This window comes from Oncorhynchus keta, chromosome 26 (assembly GCF_023373465.1).
Source record: "Oncorhynchus keta strain PuntledgeMale-10-30-2019 chromosome 26, Oket_V2, whole genome shotgun sequence".
Classification (NCBI taxonomy): Eukaryota; Metazoa; Chordata; class Actinopteri; order Salmoniformes; family Salmonidae; genus Oncorhynchus; species Oncorhynchus keta.
The window spans coordinates 45,800,697-45,818,196 of record NC_068446.1 but is presented as its reverse complement, the minus strand read 5'-3'; the positions used below and the strand labels follow the sequence as shown (position 1 = coordinate 45,818,196).

The following is a 17,500-nucleotide window of genomic DNA, read 5'->3' as shown; positions in this document are numbered from 1 at the left end:
TATATAGTACACTACTATAGACCAGAGCCCTATTCCCTATATAGTACACTACTATAGACCAGAGCCCTATTCCCTATATAGTATACTACTATAGACCAGGGCCCTATTCCCTATATAGTACACTACTTTAGATGAGGGCCCTATTCCCTATATAGTACACTACTTTAGATGAGGGCCCTATTCCCTATATAGTACACTACTATAGACCAGAGCCCTATTCCCTATATAGTACACTACTATAGACCAGAGCCCTATTCCCTATATAGTACACTACTATAGACCAGGGCCCTATTCCCTATATAGTACACTACTATAGACCAGAGCCCTATTCCCTATATAGTACACTACTATAGACCAGAGCCCTATTCCCTATATAGTACACTTCTATAGACCAGAGCCCTATTCCCTATATAGTACACTACTATAGACCAAGGCCCTATTCCCTATATAGTGCACTACTATAGACCAGGGCCCTATTCCCTATATAGTACACTACTATAGACCAGAGCCCTATTCCCTATATAGTGCACTACTATAGACCAGGGCCCTATTCCCTATATAGTGCACTACTATAGACCAGAGCCCTATTCCCTATATAGTGCACTACTATAGACCAGAGCCCTATTCCCTATATAGTGCACTACTTTAGACCAGAGCCCCTATTCCCTATATAGTACACTACTTTAGACCAGAGCCCTATTCCTTATATAGTGCACTACTTTAGACCAGAGCCCTATTCCCTATATAGTGCACTACTTTAGACCAGAGCCCCTATTCCCTATATAGTACACTACTTTAGACCAGAGCCCTATTCCCTATATAGTGGTACTACTTTAGACCAGAGCCCTATTCCCTATGTAGTACAATACTTTAGACCAGAGCCCTATTCCTATGTGCACTACTTTAGTACCCTATTCCTAAATAGTGCTACTTTAGACCAGAGCCCTATTCCTGTGTAGTACAATACTTTAGACCAGAGCCCTATTCCCTATATAGTGCACTACTTTAGACCAGAGCCCTATTCCATATATAGTACACTACTTTAGACCAGAGCCCTATTCCTTATATAGTGCACTACTTTAAACCAGAGCCCCTATTCCTTATATAGTGCACTAAGTGAACTTGTTCTCAACTAGCCTACCTGGTTAAATAAAGGTGAAATAAAATAATATATATATATAGTAATTCAACACACTTAACACACCACCGTACGACAATGTTTTGTACTAAATAGGGACTAGGGTGCTATGGGCTCTTATTGAAAGTAGTGTACTAAATAGGGACTAGGGTGCTATGGGCTCTTATTGAAAGTAGTGTACTAAATAGGGACTAAGGTGCTATGGGCTCTTATTGAAAGTAGTGTACTAAATAGGGACTAGGGTGCTATGGGCTCTTATTGAAAGTAGTGTACTAAATAGGGACTAGGGTGCTATGGGCTCTTATTGAAAGTAGTGTACTATATAGGGACTAGGGTGCTATGGGCTCTTATTGAAAGTAGTGTACTAAATAGGGACTAAGGTGCTATGGGCTCTTATTGAAAGTAGTGTACTAAATAGGGACTAAGGTGCTATGGGCTCTTATTGAAAGTAGTGTACTAAATAGGGACTAGGGTGCTATGGGCTCTTATTGAAAGTAGTGTACTAAATAGGGACTAAGGTGCTATGGGCTCTTATTGAAAGTAGTGCACTAAATAGGGACTAGGGTGCTATGGGCTCTTATTGAAAGTAGTGCACTATATAGGGACTAGGGTGCGATATCGGCTCTTATCGAAAGTAGTGTACTAAATAGGGACTAGGGTGCTATGGGCTCTTATTGAAAGTAGTGCACTATATAGGGACTACTATGCCATGTGGGATTCATGCTTTGACTCCTAAACAGTTGAAAGTGGATTATTGGGTTGTGTTTCTCTGGTCTGTGTAAACATTGCTGTGGGTGTTGTGTTAGAGTGGTGAACCCCATTAATTTAATCGCTCCCCCTCTCTCGTTTCCCCTCTCATTCACACACACACACACACACACACACACACACACACACACACACACACACACACACACACACACACACACACCCTGCTGTGCTGGAGAATTTCCTCTCGTTGTTAATTTTCTCCTTCTCCATATGGTACCAAGCTTTACCTGCAGGCTGTGTGTGTGTGTGTGTGTGTGTGTGTGTGTGTGTGTGTGTGTGTGTGTGTGTGTGTGTGTGTGTGTGTGTGTGTGTGTGTGTGTGTGTGTGTGTGTGTGTGTGTGTGTGTGTGTGTGTGTGTGTGTGTGCGTGTAATGGAGTTGTGCTTCATGCGTTTTTTTGTGGCCTTCACAAAAAAAGAGATCCAGTCGTTTTGTGTGTTTGCATGTTCACATGTGGTTTTCAGGGTCAAATGTGACCTGCTGGGAGATTTATTCAGTCAGTCAGTCATTTCAATAGACAATGTTTTACTTAATAGATTTCAGCTGTATGTCCTTGATGATTTATTTTATGATGCTATTTTGGGTATTTCTTAAACATCTTCCCCCTTCAAATACTTTCATTGTAATTGTTACAGTGCAAATCAAATTGGTCAGCCTTGTTATGTTTTTGGGACATGTAAGACATCAAAACATACTGTAATATTCTGCCCGTTGGGCTACATTGTCATCTCTAGGCATCGTTATTTAATAGTGAATAAAGATGAGAAAAAAATGTATCATACAAAAAAATAATCACAGATGTTTTAGTTTTAGTTATTCCTTCATGTTGTATTATCTGAGTGTTACCAACCTGCTGGAGTCCTCCTTGCTAGCTAGCCGGAAGCAGCATCGGTAGACAGTGTCGTTCTCTCCCGCCTGCCGAACAGAATGTAAACAGAAGTGAAAGACACTATCTTACCGGTCGCAGCCGCCTCTCGCTATAGCAAAGCAGACGGGAGGCTATAGGGCGACACCATGTGTTAGCTGAACTAGCTAGCTTGATTGTTAGCGACACTGTGTACTATCTAGCATGATAGTTAGCCACACCTTGTGCTAGCTTGATAGTTAGCGACACCGTGAGCTAGCAAGCGCGATAGCTAGCAACACCCTATGCTAGCTAATGTGATAGTTATCGACAGCGTGTGCTAGCTAACGTGATAGTTAGCGACAGCGTGTGCTAGCTAACGTGATAGTTAGCGACACTGTGTACTAGCTTGATAGTTAACACCCATCTTCCTTATTTGGCAATGGTCTTGGTAAGTGGAGTGTGCCAATATATTTTGCATGATGCTTCGTTAACTAGACTACTGACATTACAACAAAAAAAGAATATCTCCCTCACTAACTTTAAGCATCAGTTATCAGAGCAGCTCACAGATCATTGCACCTGTTCATAGTCCATCTGTAAATAGCCCACCCAACTACCTCATCCCCATATTGTTATTTATTTATTTTGCTCCTTTGCTTGCCCCAGTATCTCTACTTGCACCCCAGTATCTCTACTTGCACCCCAGTATCTCTACTTGCTCCCCAGTATCTCTACTTGCTCCCCAGTATCTCTACTTGCTCCCCAGTATCTCTACTTGCACCCCAGTATCTCTACTTGCTCCCCAGTATCTCTACTTGCACCCCAGTATCTCTACTTGCTCCCCAGTATCTCTACTTGCACCCCAGTATCTCTACTTGCACCCCAGTATCTCTACTTGCACCCCAGTATCTCTACTTGCACCCCAGTATCTCTACTTGCTCCCCAGTATCTCTACTTGCACCCCAGTATCTCTACTTGCACCCCAGTATCTCTACTTGCACCCCAGTATCTCTACTTGCTCCCCAGTATCTCTACTTGCACCCCAGTATCTCTACTTGCTCCCCAGTATCTCTACTTGCACCCCAGTATCTCTACTTGCTCCCCAGTATCTCTACTTGCACCCCAGTATCTCTACTTGCTCCCCAGTATCTCTACTTGCACCCCAGTATCTCTACTTGCTCCCCAGTATCTCTACTTGCACCCCAGTATCTCTACTTGCTCCCCAGTATCTCTACTTGCTCCCCAGTATCTCTACTTGCACCCCAGTATCTCTACTTGCTCCCCAGTATCTCTACTTGCTCCCCAGTATCTCTACTTGCACCCCAGTATCTCTACTTGCACCCCAGTATCTCTACTTGCTCCCCAGTATCTCTACTTGCTCCCCAGTATCTCTACTTGCTACTTGCCCAGTATCTCTACTTGCACCCCAGTATCTCTACTTGCTCCCCAGTATCTCTACTTGCACCCCAGTATCTCTACTTGCTCCCCAGTATCTCTACTTGCTCCCCAGTATCTCTACTTGCACCCCAGTATCTCTACTTGCTCCCCAGTATCTCTACTTGCACCCCAGTATCTCTACTTGCACCCCAGTATCTCTACTTGCTCCCCAGTATCTCTACTTGCACCCCAGTATCTCTACTTGCTCCCCAGTATCTCTACTTGCTCCCCAGTATCTCTACTTGCTCCCCCCCAGTATCTCTACTTGCTCCCCAGTATCTCTACTTGTACCCCAGTATCTCTACTTGCACCCCAGTATCTCTACTTGTACCCCAGTATCTCTACTTGCTCCCCAGTATCTCTACTTGCACCCCAGTATCTCTACTTGCACCCCAGTATCTCTACTTGCACCCCAGTATCTCTACTTGCACCCCAGTATCTCTACTTGCACCCCAGTATCTCTACTTGCACCCCAGTATCTCTACTTGCACCCCAGTATCTCTACTTGCACCCCAGTATCTCTACTTGCACCCCAGTATCTCTACTTGCACCCCAGTATCTCTACTTGCACCCCAGTATCTCTACTTGCACCCCAGTATCTCTACTTGCTCCCCAGTATCTCTACTTGCACCCAGTATCTCTACTTGCACCCCAGTATCTCTACTTGCACCCCAGTATCTCTACTTGCACCCCAGTATCTCTACTTGCACCCCAGTATCTCTACTTGCTCCCCAGTATCTCTACTTGCACCCCAGTATCTCTACTTGCACCCCAGTATCTCTACTTGCACCCCAGTATCTCTACTTGCTCCCCAGTATCTCTACTTGCACCCCAGTATCTCTACTTGCACCCCAGTATCTCTACTTGCTCCCCAGTATCTCTACTTGCACCCCAGTATCTCTACTTGCACCCCAGTATCTCTACTTGCTCCCCAGTATCTCTACTTGCACCCCAGTATCTCTACTTGCACCCCCCAGTATCTCTACTTGCTCCCCAGTATCTCTACTGGCACCCCAGTATCTCTACTTGCACCCCAGTATCTCTACTTGCACCCCAGTATCTCTACTTGCTCCCCAGTATCTCTACTGGCACCCCAGTATCTCTACTTGCTCCCCAGTATCTCTACTTGCACCCCAGTATCTCTACTTGCACCCCAGTATCTCTACTTGCTCCCCAGTATCTCTACTTGCACCCCAGTATCTCTACTTGCACCCCAGTATCTCTACTTGCACCCCAGTATCTCTACTTGCACCCCAGTATCTCTACTTGCTCCCCAGTATCTCTACTTGCACCCCAGTATCTCTACTTGCACCCCAGTATCTCTACTAGCACCCCAGTATCTCTACTAGCACCCCAGTAACTCTACTTGCTCCCCAGTATCTCTACTTGCACCCCAGTATCTCTACTTGCTCCCCAGTATCTCTACTTGCTCCCCAGTATCTCTACTTGCACCCCAGTATCTCTACTTGCTCCCCAGTATCTCTACTTGCACCCCAGTATCTCTACTTGCTCCCCAGTATCTCTACTTGCACCTCAGTATGTCTACTTGCTCCCCAGTATCTCTACTTGCACCCCAGTATCTCTACTTGCTCCCCAGTATCTCTACTAGCACCCCAGTATCTCTACTTGCACCCCAGTATCTCTACTAGCACCCCAGTATCTCTACTTGCACCCCAGTATCTCTACTTGCACCCCAGTATCTCTACTTGCTCCCCAGTATCTCTACTTGCACCCCAGTATCTCTACTTGCACCCCAGTATCTCTACTAGCACCCCAGTATCTCTACTAGCACCCCAGTATCTCTACTTGCTCCCCAGTATCTCTACTTGCACCCCAGTATCTCTACTAGCACCCAAGTATCTCTACTTGCTCCCCAGTATCTCTACTTGCACCCCAGTATCTCTACTTGCACCCCAGTATCTCGACTTGCACCCCAGTATCTCGACTTGCTCCCCAGTATCTCTACTTGCACCCCAGTATCTCTACTTGCACCCCAGTATCTCTACTTGCACCCCAGTATGTCTACTGGCACCCCAGTATCTCTACTTGCACCCCAGTATCTCTACTTGCACCCCAGTATCTCTACTTGCTCCCCAGTATCTCTACTGGCACCCCAGTATCTCTACTTGCACCCCAGTATCTCTACTTGCACCCCAGTATCTCTACTGGCACCCCAGTATCTCTACTTGCACCCCAGTATCTCTACTTGCACCCCAGTATCTCTACTTGCACCCCAGTATCTCTACTGGCACCCCAGTATCTCTACTTGCACCCCAGTATCTCTACTTGCACCCCAGTATCTCTACTTGCACCCCAGTATCTCTACTTGCACCCCAGTATCTCTACTTGCACCCCAGTATCTCTACTTGCACCCCAGTATCTCTACTTGCACCCCAGTATCTCTACTTGCTCCCCAGTATCTCTACTGGCACCCCAGTATCTCTACTAGCACCCCAGTATCTCTACTTGCACCCCAGTATCTCTACTTGCACCCCAGTATCTCTACTTGCTCCCCAGTATCTCTACTTACACATTCATCTTCTGCACGTCTTCCACTCCAGTGTTAATTTGCTAAATGGTAATTATTTCGCCACTACGACCTATTTATTTCCTCACCTCCCTAATCTTACTTCATTTGCACACACTGTATATAGACTTTTCCATTGCATTAGTGACTGTAAATTTGTTTATTCCATGTGTAACTCTGTGTCGTACTGATTTGCTTTATCTTGGCCAGGTCGCAGTTGTAAATGAGAACTTGTTCTCAATTAGCCAACCTGGTTAAATAAAGGTAAAATAAATAAAAGCAGTCTGCTAAAACAGATTATTGGGACAGTCTGCTAAAACAGATTATTGGGACAGTCTGCTAAAACAGATTATTGGGACAGTCTGCTAAAACAGATTATTGGGACAGTCTGCTAAAACAGATTATTGGGACAGTCTGCTAAAACAGATTATTGGGACAGTCTGCTAAAACAGATTATTGGGACAGTCTGCTAAAACAGATTATTGGGACAGTCTGCTAAAACAGATTATTGGGACAGTCTGCTAAAACAGATTATTGGGACAGTCTGCTAAAACAGATTATTGGTAGGACAGTCTGCTAAAACAGATTATTGGGACAGTCTGCTAAAACAGATTATTGGGACAGTCTGCTAAAACAGATTATTGGGACAGTCTGCTAAAACAGATTATTGGGACAGTCTGCTAAAACAGATTATTGGGACAGTCTGCTAAAACAGATTATTGGGACAGTCTGCTAAAACAGATTATTGGGACAGTCTGCTAAAACAGATTATTGGTCGGGTAATCTGCTAAAATAGTTGGATGGTTCATAGTTTTGAGTTCCAATCTCACTTAGGGGACAACATGTTTTCCTTCAAATCCTTTATTTACAATATTGATCCCGTGCCCAGACACTTGAAAAGTGAAATGAAAAGTGAAAGCATACCTGCGAGAGGGGTCACCCTGGTAATAGTTGTAGATTTTTATAAAGTACCCAAGACCAATATGTGAGTCAATATGACCATTGGAAAACAAAGAACTACTGTTGTAAACACTGCAATGTGGGTTGAATTGAATTGAGCCCCTAATCTTCATTTTCAAGGTGATGATTGTGCTTTTCTTGCCAACACAATTCCACAGTAAATGTTAGTCCACATTTGAGCTATTTGTTTCACGCCCCATGGGGGATTCTCTATTCACACCGCAAGTGGCAATAGATAACAGCAACTCTGTGCCTTCCCACTGTGAGCTACCAGTCCAAAGCCATATTCAGTCATGATGCACATTATTTTATTATCAGAGCGTTCCAGTGGACTCCTGGTAAGGATGCTTTAGGGTTTGGATCAGGTACAACTGTTTACCCACAAACCCTGAGATGAATATTTATGAGCAATTCCACGTGAATGCATTTGGTTGAAAATGTGAAAACGGTTGAAATTGGGGTTGACAGTTACCCTTCAAAAATGTCCTCTTCTTGTCCCCACAGTGTTCCCCAGCCCTCCCTCCTCTCTCCCCAGCGTTCCCCAGCCCTCCCTCCTCTCTCCCCAGTGTTCCCCAGCCCTCCCTCCTCTCTCTCCAGCGTTCCCCAGCCCTCCCTCCTCTCTCCCCAGCGTTCCCCAGCCCTCCCTCCTCTCTCCCCAGTGTTCCCCAGCCCTCCCTCCTCTCTCCCCAGCGTTCCCCAGCCCTCCCTCCTCTCTCCCCAGCGTTCCCCAGCCCTCCCTCCTCTCTCCCCAGCGTTCCCCAGCCCTCCCTCCTCTCTCCCCAGCGTTCCCCAGCCCTCCCTCCTCTCTCCCCAGCGTTCCCCAGCCCTCCCTCCTCTCTCCCCAGCGTTCCCCAGCCCTCTCCCTCTCTCTCAGCGTTCCCCAGCCCTCCCTCCTCTCTCCCCAGCCCTCTCTCCTCTCTCCCCAGTGTTCCCCAGCCCTCCCTCCTCTCTCTGCCCAGTGTTCCCCAGCCCTCCCTCCTGCTCTCCAGTGTTCCCCAGCCCTCCCTCCTCTCTCCCCAGCGTTCCCCAGCCCTCTCTCCTCTCTCCCCAGCTGTTCCCCAGCCCTCCCTCCTCTCCCTCCAGCATTCCCCAGCCCTCCCTCCTCTCCCTCCAGCGTTCCCCAGCCCTCCCTCCTCCCCCCAGCCCTCCCTCCTCTCTCCCCAAACAGATTCCTCTCTCCCCAGCCCTCCCTCCTCTCTCCCCAGCCCTCCCTCCTCTCTCCCCAGCCCTCCCTCCTCTCTCCCCAGCGTTCCCTGCCCTCTCTCCTCTCTCCCCAGCGTTCCCCAGCCCTCCCTCCTCTCCCCCAGCGTTCCCCAGCCCTCCCTCCTCTCTCTCCAGCTTCCCCAGCCCTCTCTCTCTCTCCCCAGTGTTCCCCAGCCCTCCCTCCTCTCTCCCCAGCGTTCCCCAGCCCTCTCTCCTCTCTCCCCAGTGTTCCCCAGCCCTCCCCTCTCTCCCAGATTATTGGGACAGTCTGCTAAAACAGATTATTGGGACAGTCTGCTAAAAACAGATTATTGGGGACAGCGTGTTTTCCTTCAAATCCTTTATTTACAATATTGATCCCGTGCCCAGACACTTGAAAAGTGAAATGAAAAGTGAAAGCCCCAGCCCTCTCAATATGACCTCTCTCCCCAGTGTTCCCCAGCCCTCCCTCCTTTTCTCTCCCCAGTGTTCCCCAGCCCTCCCTCCTCTCTCCCCAGTGTTCCCCAGCCCTCCCTCCTCTCTCCCCAGTGTTCCCCAGCCCTCCCTCCTCTCTCCCCAGCGTTCCCCAGCCCTCTCCTCTCTCCCCAGTGTTCCCCAGCCCTCCCTGCCTTCTCCCCAGTTTCCCCAGCCCTCCCTCCTCTCTCCCCAGTGTTCCCCAGCCCTCCCTCCTCTCTCCCCAGTGTTCCCCAGCCCTCCCTCCTCTCTCCCCAGCGTTCCCCAGCCCTCTCTCATTCTCCCCAGCGTTCCCCAGCCCTCCCTCCTTCCCCCAGCGTTCCCCAGCCCTCCCTCCCTCTCTCCAGCGTTCCCCAGCCCTCTCTCCTCTCTCCCCAGCGTTCCCCAGCCCTCCCTCCTCTCTCCCCAGCGTTCCCCAGCCCTCTCTCCTCTCTCCCCAGTGTTCCCCAGCCCTCCCTCCTCTCTCCCCAGCGTTCCCCAGCCCTCTCTCCTCTCTCCCCAGCGTTCCCCAGCCCTCCCTCCTCTCTCCCCAGTGTTCCCCAGCCCTCCCTCCTCTCTCCCCAGTGTTCCCCAGCCCTCCCTCCTCTCTCCCCAGCGTTCCCCAGCCCTCCCTCCTCTCTCCCCAGTGTTCCCCAGCCCTCCTCCTCTCCCCCAGTGTTCCCCAGCCCTCCCTCCTCTCTCCCCAGTGTTCCCCAGCCCTCCCTCCTCTCTCCCCAGCGTTACCCAGCCCTCCCTCCTCTCTCCCCAGTGTTCCCCAGCCCTCTCTCCTCTCTCCCCAGCCCTCCCTCCTCTCTCTCCAGCGTTCCCCAGCCCTCCCTCCTCTCTCCCCAGCGTTCCCCAGCCCTCCCTCCTCTCCCCCAGTGTTCCCCAGCCCTCCCTCCTCTCTCCCCAGTGTTCCCCAGCCCTCCCTCCTCTCTCCCCAGTGTTCCCCAGCCCTCCCTCCTCTCTCCCCAGTGTTCCCCAGCCCTCCCTCCTCTCTCCCCAGTGTTCCCCAGCCCTCCCTCCTCTCCCTCCAGCATTCCCCAGCCCTCCCTCCTCTCCCTCCAGCGTTCCCCAGCCCTCCCTCCCCCTCTCCCCCTCCTGTTCCCCCAGCCCTCCCTCCTCTCTCCCCAGTGTTCCCCAGCCCTCCCTCCTCTCTCCCCAGTGTTCCCCAGCCCTCTCTCCTCTCTCCCCAGCGTTCCCCAGCCCTCCCTCCTCTCTCCCCAGCGTTCCCCAGCCCTCCCTCCTCTCTCCCCAGCGTTCCCCAGCCCTCCCTCCTCTCTCCCCAGCGTTCCCCAGCCCTCCCTCCTCTCTCCCCAGCGTTCCCCAGCCCTCCCTCCTCTCTCCCCAGCGTTCCCCAGCCCTCCCTCCTCTCTCCCCAGCGTTCCCCAGCCCTCCCTCCTCTCTCCCCAGCGTTCCCCAGCCCTCCCTCCTCTCTCCCCAGCGTTCCCCAGCCCTCCCTCCTCTCTCCCCAGCCCTCCCTCCTCTCTCCCCAGCGTTCCCCAGCCCTCCCTCCTCTCTCCCCAGCGTTCCCCAGCCCTCCCTCCTCTCTCCCCAGCGTTCCCCAGCCCTCCCTCCTCCTCTCTCCCCAGCCCTCCCTCCTCTCTCTCCCAGAGTTACCCAGCCCTCCCTCCTCTCTCTCCCAGCGTTCCCCAGCCCTCCCTCCTCCTCTCTCCCCAGCCCTCCCTCCTCTCTCCCCAGCCCTCCCTCCTCTCTCTCCAGAGTTACCCAGCCCTCCCTCCTCTCTCTCCAGAGTTACCCAGCCCTCCCTCCTCTCTCTCCAGTGTTCCCCAGCCCTCTCTCCTCTCTCTCCAGCGTTCCCCAGCCCTCCCTCCTCTCTCCCCAGTGTTCCCCAGCCCTCCCTCCTCTCTCCCCAGTGTTCCCCAGCCCTCCCTCCTCTCTCCCCAGTGTTCCCCAGCCCTCCCTCCTCTCTCTCCAGCGTTCCCCAGCCCTCCCTCCTCTCTCCCCAGCGTTCCCCAGCCCTCCCTCCTCTCCCTCCAGCATTCCCCAGCCCTCCCTCCTCTCCCCCCAGCGTTCCCCAGCCCTCCCTCCTCTCTCCCCAGCCCTCCCTCCTCTCCCCCCAGCGTTCCCCAGCCCTCCCGAGTGTGCTAGTGTGCAGCCTAGTGTGTTAGTGTGCAGCCTAGTGTGTTAGTATACATCCGAGTGTGTTAGTGTGCAGCCTAGTGTGTTAGTATACATCCTAGTGTGTTCGTATACATCCTAGTGTGTTAGTGTGCAGCCTAGTGTGTTAGTATACATCCTAGTGTGTTAGTATACATCCTAGTGTGTTAGTGTGCAGCCTAGTGTGTTAGTATACATCCTGTGTTAGTGTGTGTTAGTGTGCAGCCTAGTGTGTTAGTATACATCCTAGTGTGTTAGTATACATCCTAGTGTGTTCGTATACATCCTAGTGTGTTAGTGTGCAGCCCAGTGTGTTAGTATACATCCTAGTGTGTTAGTGTGCAGCCTAGTGTGTTAGTATACATCATAATGTGGTAGTGTGCAGCCTAGTGTGTTTGTATACATCCTAGTGTGTTAGTGTGCAGCCTAGTGTGTTAGTATACATCCTAGTGTGTTAGTATACATCCTAGTGTGTTAGTGTGCAGCCTAGTGTGTTAGTATACATCCTAGTGTGTTAGTATACATCCTAGTGTGTTAGTGTGCAGCCTAGTGTGTTAGTATACATCCTAGTGTGTTAGTATACATCCTAGTGTGTTAGTGTGCAGCCTGGTGTGGTAGTATACATCCTAGTGTGTTCGTATACATCCTAGTGTGTTAGTGTGCAGCCCAGTGTGTTAGTATACATCCTAGTCTGTTAGTGTGCAGCCTAGTGTGTTAGTATACATCCTAGTGTGTTAGTGTGCAGCCTAGTGTGTTAGTATACATCCTAGTGTGTTAGTGTGCAGCCTAGTGTGTTAGTATACATCCTAGTGTGTTAGTGTGCAGCCTAGTGTGTTAGTGTACATCCTAGTGTGTTAGTGTGCACCCTAGTGTGTTAGTATACATCCTAGTGTGTTAGTGTGCAGCCTAGTGTGTTTGTATACATCCTAGTGTGTTAGTGTGCAGCCTAGTGTGTTAGTATACATCCTAGTGTGTTAGTATACATCCTAGTGTGTTAGTGTGCAGCCTAGTGTGTTAGTATACATCCTAGTGTGTTAGTATACATGTTAGTGTGCAGCCTAGTGTGGTAGTATACATCCTAGTGTGTTCGTATACATCCTAGTGTGTTAGTGTGCAGCCCAGTGTGTTAGTATACATCCTAGTGTGTTAGTGTGCAGCCTAGTGTGTTAGTATACATCCTAGTGTGTTAGTGTGCAGCCTAGTGTGTTAGTATACATACATCCTAGTGTGTTAGTGTGCAGCCTAGTGTGTTAGTATACATCCTGGTGTGTTATTGTACAGCCTAGTGTGCTAGTATACATCCTAGTGTGTTAGTATACATCCTAGTGTGTTAGTGTACAGCCTAGTGTGTTAGTATACATCCTAGTGTGTTAGTATACATCCTAGTGTGCTAGTGTACAGCCTAGTGTGTTAGTATACATCCTAGTGTGTTAGTATACATCCTAGTGTGTTAGTATACATCCTAGTGTGTTAGTATACATCCTAGTGTGTTAGTATACATCCTAGTGTGCTAGTATACATCCTAGTGTGCTAGTATACATCCTAGTGTGTTAGTATACATCCTAGTGTGTTAGTATACATCCTAGTGTGCTAGTATACATCCTAGTGTGCTAGTATACATCCTAGTCTGTCTGTCTATTCCCTCTGGCTCCTCTTTTCCATGAATCTTAAAAGAGTTTCAGCACTCAGAGGTCTGGATTATTCCTTCAGCCTGAGATGAGATGGGAGGAGAGGGAAAGGACAGAGGAAGGATGCTGGAGGGGCAGAGCAGGAAGTGAGGAGAAGGCGACGAGAGAGGAAAGGGGGTGAAGACGGGGGAGGAGGGGTCCTGAGAGGGATAGAGTGGGAATAAGGTTGCTGGGGGGAGGGGAGGGGTCCTGAGGAAGGGAAAACTGTGGTTATAGGATTTGTCCATCGCTGGTGGAGGCCTGGTCCCGAGTTACGGATAGATGTGTGTTGCCGTGGGCGAATAGCGGGTTAGCCATCCCATAATTCCCCCTCTAGACGAGCTGAGAGCTGACCTGAGGTCAGATTCCACCTGACTCACCCCCAGGACTGTCATCACCCAGATAACAATGAAGGAGAGGGACATGGAGGTTTCACTGGCCTACTTCTACTCACTCTCTCTCTGTCTCTCTGTCTCTCTCTCTCTCTCTCTCTCTCTCTCTCTCTCTCTCTCTCTCTCTCTCTCTCTCTCTTCATCTCCCCTCTCTCTCTTCTCTCTCTCTCTCTCTCTCTCTCTCTCTCTCTCTCTCTCTCTCTCTATCTCTCTCTCTCTCTCTCTCTCTCTCTTCATCTCTCCTCTCTCTCTCTCTCTCTCTCTCTTTCCTGTCTCTCTCTCTCCATCTCTCCTCTCTCTCTCTCTCTCTTCATCTCTCCTCTCTCTCTCTCTCTCTCTCTCTCTCTCTCATCTCTCCTCTCTCTCTCTCTCTCTCTCTCTCTCTCTCTCTCTCTCTCTCTCTCTCTCTGTCTCTCTCTCTCTCTCTCTCTGTCTCTCTATCTCTCTGTCTCTCTCTCTCTCTCTCTCTCTCTCTCTCTCTCTGTCTCTCTCTCTCTCTCTCTCTCTCTCTCTCTCTCTCTCTCTCTCTCTCTCTCTCTCTCTCTCTCTCTCTCTCTCTCTCTCTCTCTCTCTCTCTCTCTCTCTCTCTCTCTCTCTCTCTCTCTCTCTCTCTCTCTCTCCTTTCCTCTCCTGGCCTGACTGACTTTGTAGTGTCGTCTTTTCAACTCAGTCCCCTTTCTCTTTAGTTCTCCATTAAACCCCATAAAAATAAAAAGATGAAACTAAAGACCCAGAGAGATCTGAAAGTCTGCGTTATCTTTTACGAGGCTATAATATCACTCAATCACTTAATATGGTAATAATATGGTCATTTCGGAGTAAGATTTTGTTTTGTTTGTTATTAAAAGAGATGCTTATCGATGTCTACGGAGGGTTTTTTTTTCTTTTCGTCTAGATTGTTAATGTGTTGCATCAACACACAATCGTGTTGATTATGTCTAGCCTTATTGTAAAGGGCCTTTGCTCATTCAACCGATAAATATGTAAATCAAGATGTTTTACAGTTAATAACATAATCTTATTTGGACCTCCTGAACCAAATTAAATAAGAAAGCGTAGTAATCCGTGTGTGATTGTTAAAATGTGCTGAATTGATGAATGACGAAGGCATTAGTTCTCTAAGAGCAGCTGCTTAAATGACTAACACGTTTGAATTAAAAAGAGAAATAAACTTTTTTAATTTTTTTTATTATATTTATTTTATTACAAATGTTAATGACAAAAATGTTATTGATTTGAACGAACGGGGGGGATACACCTGACGAATGTATATATGAATCACTTTCCAATTTCTCCCTCTGTGTGGTTTGCAATTATAGTTATTTCAGCAGAAATCAATTTCACCGTGCCGACTGATAATGTCCCTGGTAGGAGTGAAATGGAGATTGTGTTGATTGTGTCGGACAGGGGGGTCTCTGGGTAATGCCTTTGTATCTCTAGGAATTTACCGGAAGACGAGAGAGATGAAGAGATGAAGAAAGGCTTTTATTTTTAATTGAGAGAAGGAATCAATAACGTGTGGTGGCACTTTGTCAAAAAAAAAGAGCTTGTAAAATGAGAAGGTAATTTACTGTGGACAATTTGACTGGGGCTTGAAAAAGGAGAGATGATTAAACAGGAGAACGTCCTGGGGACGTAAAAGGGAGGAATTAAGTAACGGCTGTATTGGATGCAGAAACTATAAATTGAGTTTTAAAGGGTGACTGAGAACGGTTGGGTTCAGCTGGGTGTCTTAATAAAAGCTTGTCAGGTTTAGAGCCTTTTCATCACAAGGTTAACTAGCTTCAGCCCGCGATTCAATACGGGAGAAGCGCGTTATAAAATGCGTTTGACAGTTTTAAAGGTAAGGTCATCGGCAGCATTTACCTTGAATCATCCCTTTAAAAAGCACCTTGTCAATAACATGCGATCGGCCTGAGACATACAGATTCACATACTCTTCCAATCTAGTCCCTCCCGGAAAAAAAAAGAAAGAAAATGATCCCGCTGTGAGTTTGAATGAATAATGTCTTCTTGTGTCTGGATATTTCGTCAATGTTTTCCGACTTTTACCTCGTGCATCGTTGCTCTTATGTCAATCTTTAAGGGTTGTGATCGTAAATGATCATACATACGTGTTGGCGCGCATCCCAATATGCAAATACGTGTGCTAATTCACAACACCATGTGAATTCATCTCAACTACGAGAGTAAATTAGATTTTAATTGAAATGTAACTTTTCTTGCGTGGCGTGTTTCACAGGAGACCGGTGGGTGGCATGGGAGTGGTACTTAACGTGTTATTTTTTGAAGAGAACAATTGAACTCTTAGGCTGGGATTCAATGCGATCAGCGGTAGACCCCCTTTAATAGGGTGCTTGTAATAAGGTCATTTTCTACATGGAGCTTACGTATCGTTTACCATGAAGGTCGTCGCCGCGGTCACTGTCTCTAAAAAGGGGGAGATCGGCTTGAATCCCGGTTTTAGCCATTTGAAGAGGGGTTGGGATTATATGTTCGCATCTGAATTGGCACCCATATTCTCTATGCTGTGCAGTAGGGTTCTGGTCAAAGTAGTGCACTATACAGCACGTAGGGAATAGGGTGCCATTTTGGACCTCTCTCTATGTGTGTTTTGTTCAACCTTGTATTTCCCCACAACCTGCAGACTGGTGAAAGATAGAGCTGTGTGACATTATCATTCAGTCTCCTCCTCCTCCTCTCCTCCTGGTCCTCCTGGTCCTCCTCCTCCTCTTCCTCCTCCTCCTCTCCTCTTGGTCCTCCTCCTCTACTCCTCCTCTTCTCCTCCTCCTCTCCTCCTCGTCCTCCTCTCCTCTTCTCCTCCTCTTCTCCTCCTCGTCCTCCTCCTCTCCTCCTTATCCTCCTCCCTCCTCCTCCTCTTCTCCTCCTCCTCTCCTCCTCCTCTTCTCCTCCTCGTCCTCCTCCTCCTCTCCTCCTCCTCCTCCTCTCCTCCTCCTCTACTCCTCCTCTTCTCCTCCTTGTCCTCCTCCTCTCCTCCTTATCCTCCTCCTCTCCTCCTCGTCCTCCTCTCCTCTTCTCCTCCTCTTCTCCTCCTCCTCTCCTCCTCGTCCTCCTCTCCTCTTCTCCTCCTCTTCTCCTCCTCGTCCTCCTCCTCTCCTCCTTATCCTCCTCCTCCTCTCCTCTTGGTCCTCCTCCTCTTCTCCTCTTCTTCTCCTCCTTATCCTCCTCCTCTCCTCCTCTTCTCCTCCTCCTCACCTCCTCATCCTCCTCCTTTTCCCCTCCTCTCCTCCTCATCCGCCTCCTCCTCCTCTCCTCCCCGTCCTCCTCCTCTTCCCCTCATGGTCCAAATCATGAAAAAAAAGACAAACAGTTGTTATGTACTTTCAGTATGTACATAATGTAAATGATGTTAACAACACGTTGGTCACAGATTACCACCAGCGGTGAGGTGATCGTCCTCCTGGTGATCATAAAGTGTTCCAGGGATCCGTCCTAAATGAGGCACTATTCCCTCATAGGCCCCTGGTCAAAAGTAGCTCACTATTAGGGCATAGGGTGCCATTTGGGCCGTTTTGAACTAATGACATATTTCGTTTTTATTTATCCACTTTATCCTGCTTCTCAGACTCCGAACAAACACTAAACATCCTTCAGGCGACTGTAAGGTTTTTATGAGATGACAAAATATAAGAAAGGAAATAAATAAAATAATCTCTTTAATTCCTGACGAAGATGTGACTCCAATCTCCAGTAACTGTGAGGCTGTAGTGACTCCATTCTCCAGTAACTGTGAGGCTGTAGTGACTCCATTCTCCAGTAACTGTGAGGCTGTAGTGACTCCAATCTCCAGTAACTGTGAGGCTGTAGTGACTCCATTCTTCAGTAACTGTGTGGCTGTAGTGTCTCCATGCTCCAGTAACTGTGAGGCTGTAGTGACTCCATTCTCCAGTAACTGTGTGGCTGTAGTGACTCCATTCTCCAGTAACTGTGAGGCTGTAGTGACTCCATTCTCCAGTAAATGTGAGGCTGTAGTGACTCCATTCTC

The 17,500-nt window shown here is 48.7% G+C and overlaps 1 protein-coding gene across 2 annotated transcripts in view; it reads left to right on the top strand.

The window, feature by feature from the left end:
* Nucleotides 1-15,303: 15,303 nt before the first annotated feature.
* LOC118382133 (SKI family transcriptional corepressor 1 homolog-B-like) overlaps nt 15,304-17,500 on the top strand; it is a 77,502-nt gene continuing 75,305 nt past the window's right edge. For both annotated transcript variants that reach the window (XM_052481146.1, XM_052481145.1), the window contains exon 1: nt 15,304-15,482. In XM_052481146.1, the coding sequence (XP_052337106.1) occupies nt 15,472-15,482 (11 nt within the window). In that variant the 5' untranslated portion in view covers nt 15,304-15,471. The remainder of the gene's footprint in view (nt 15,483-17,500) is intronic.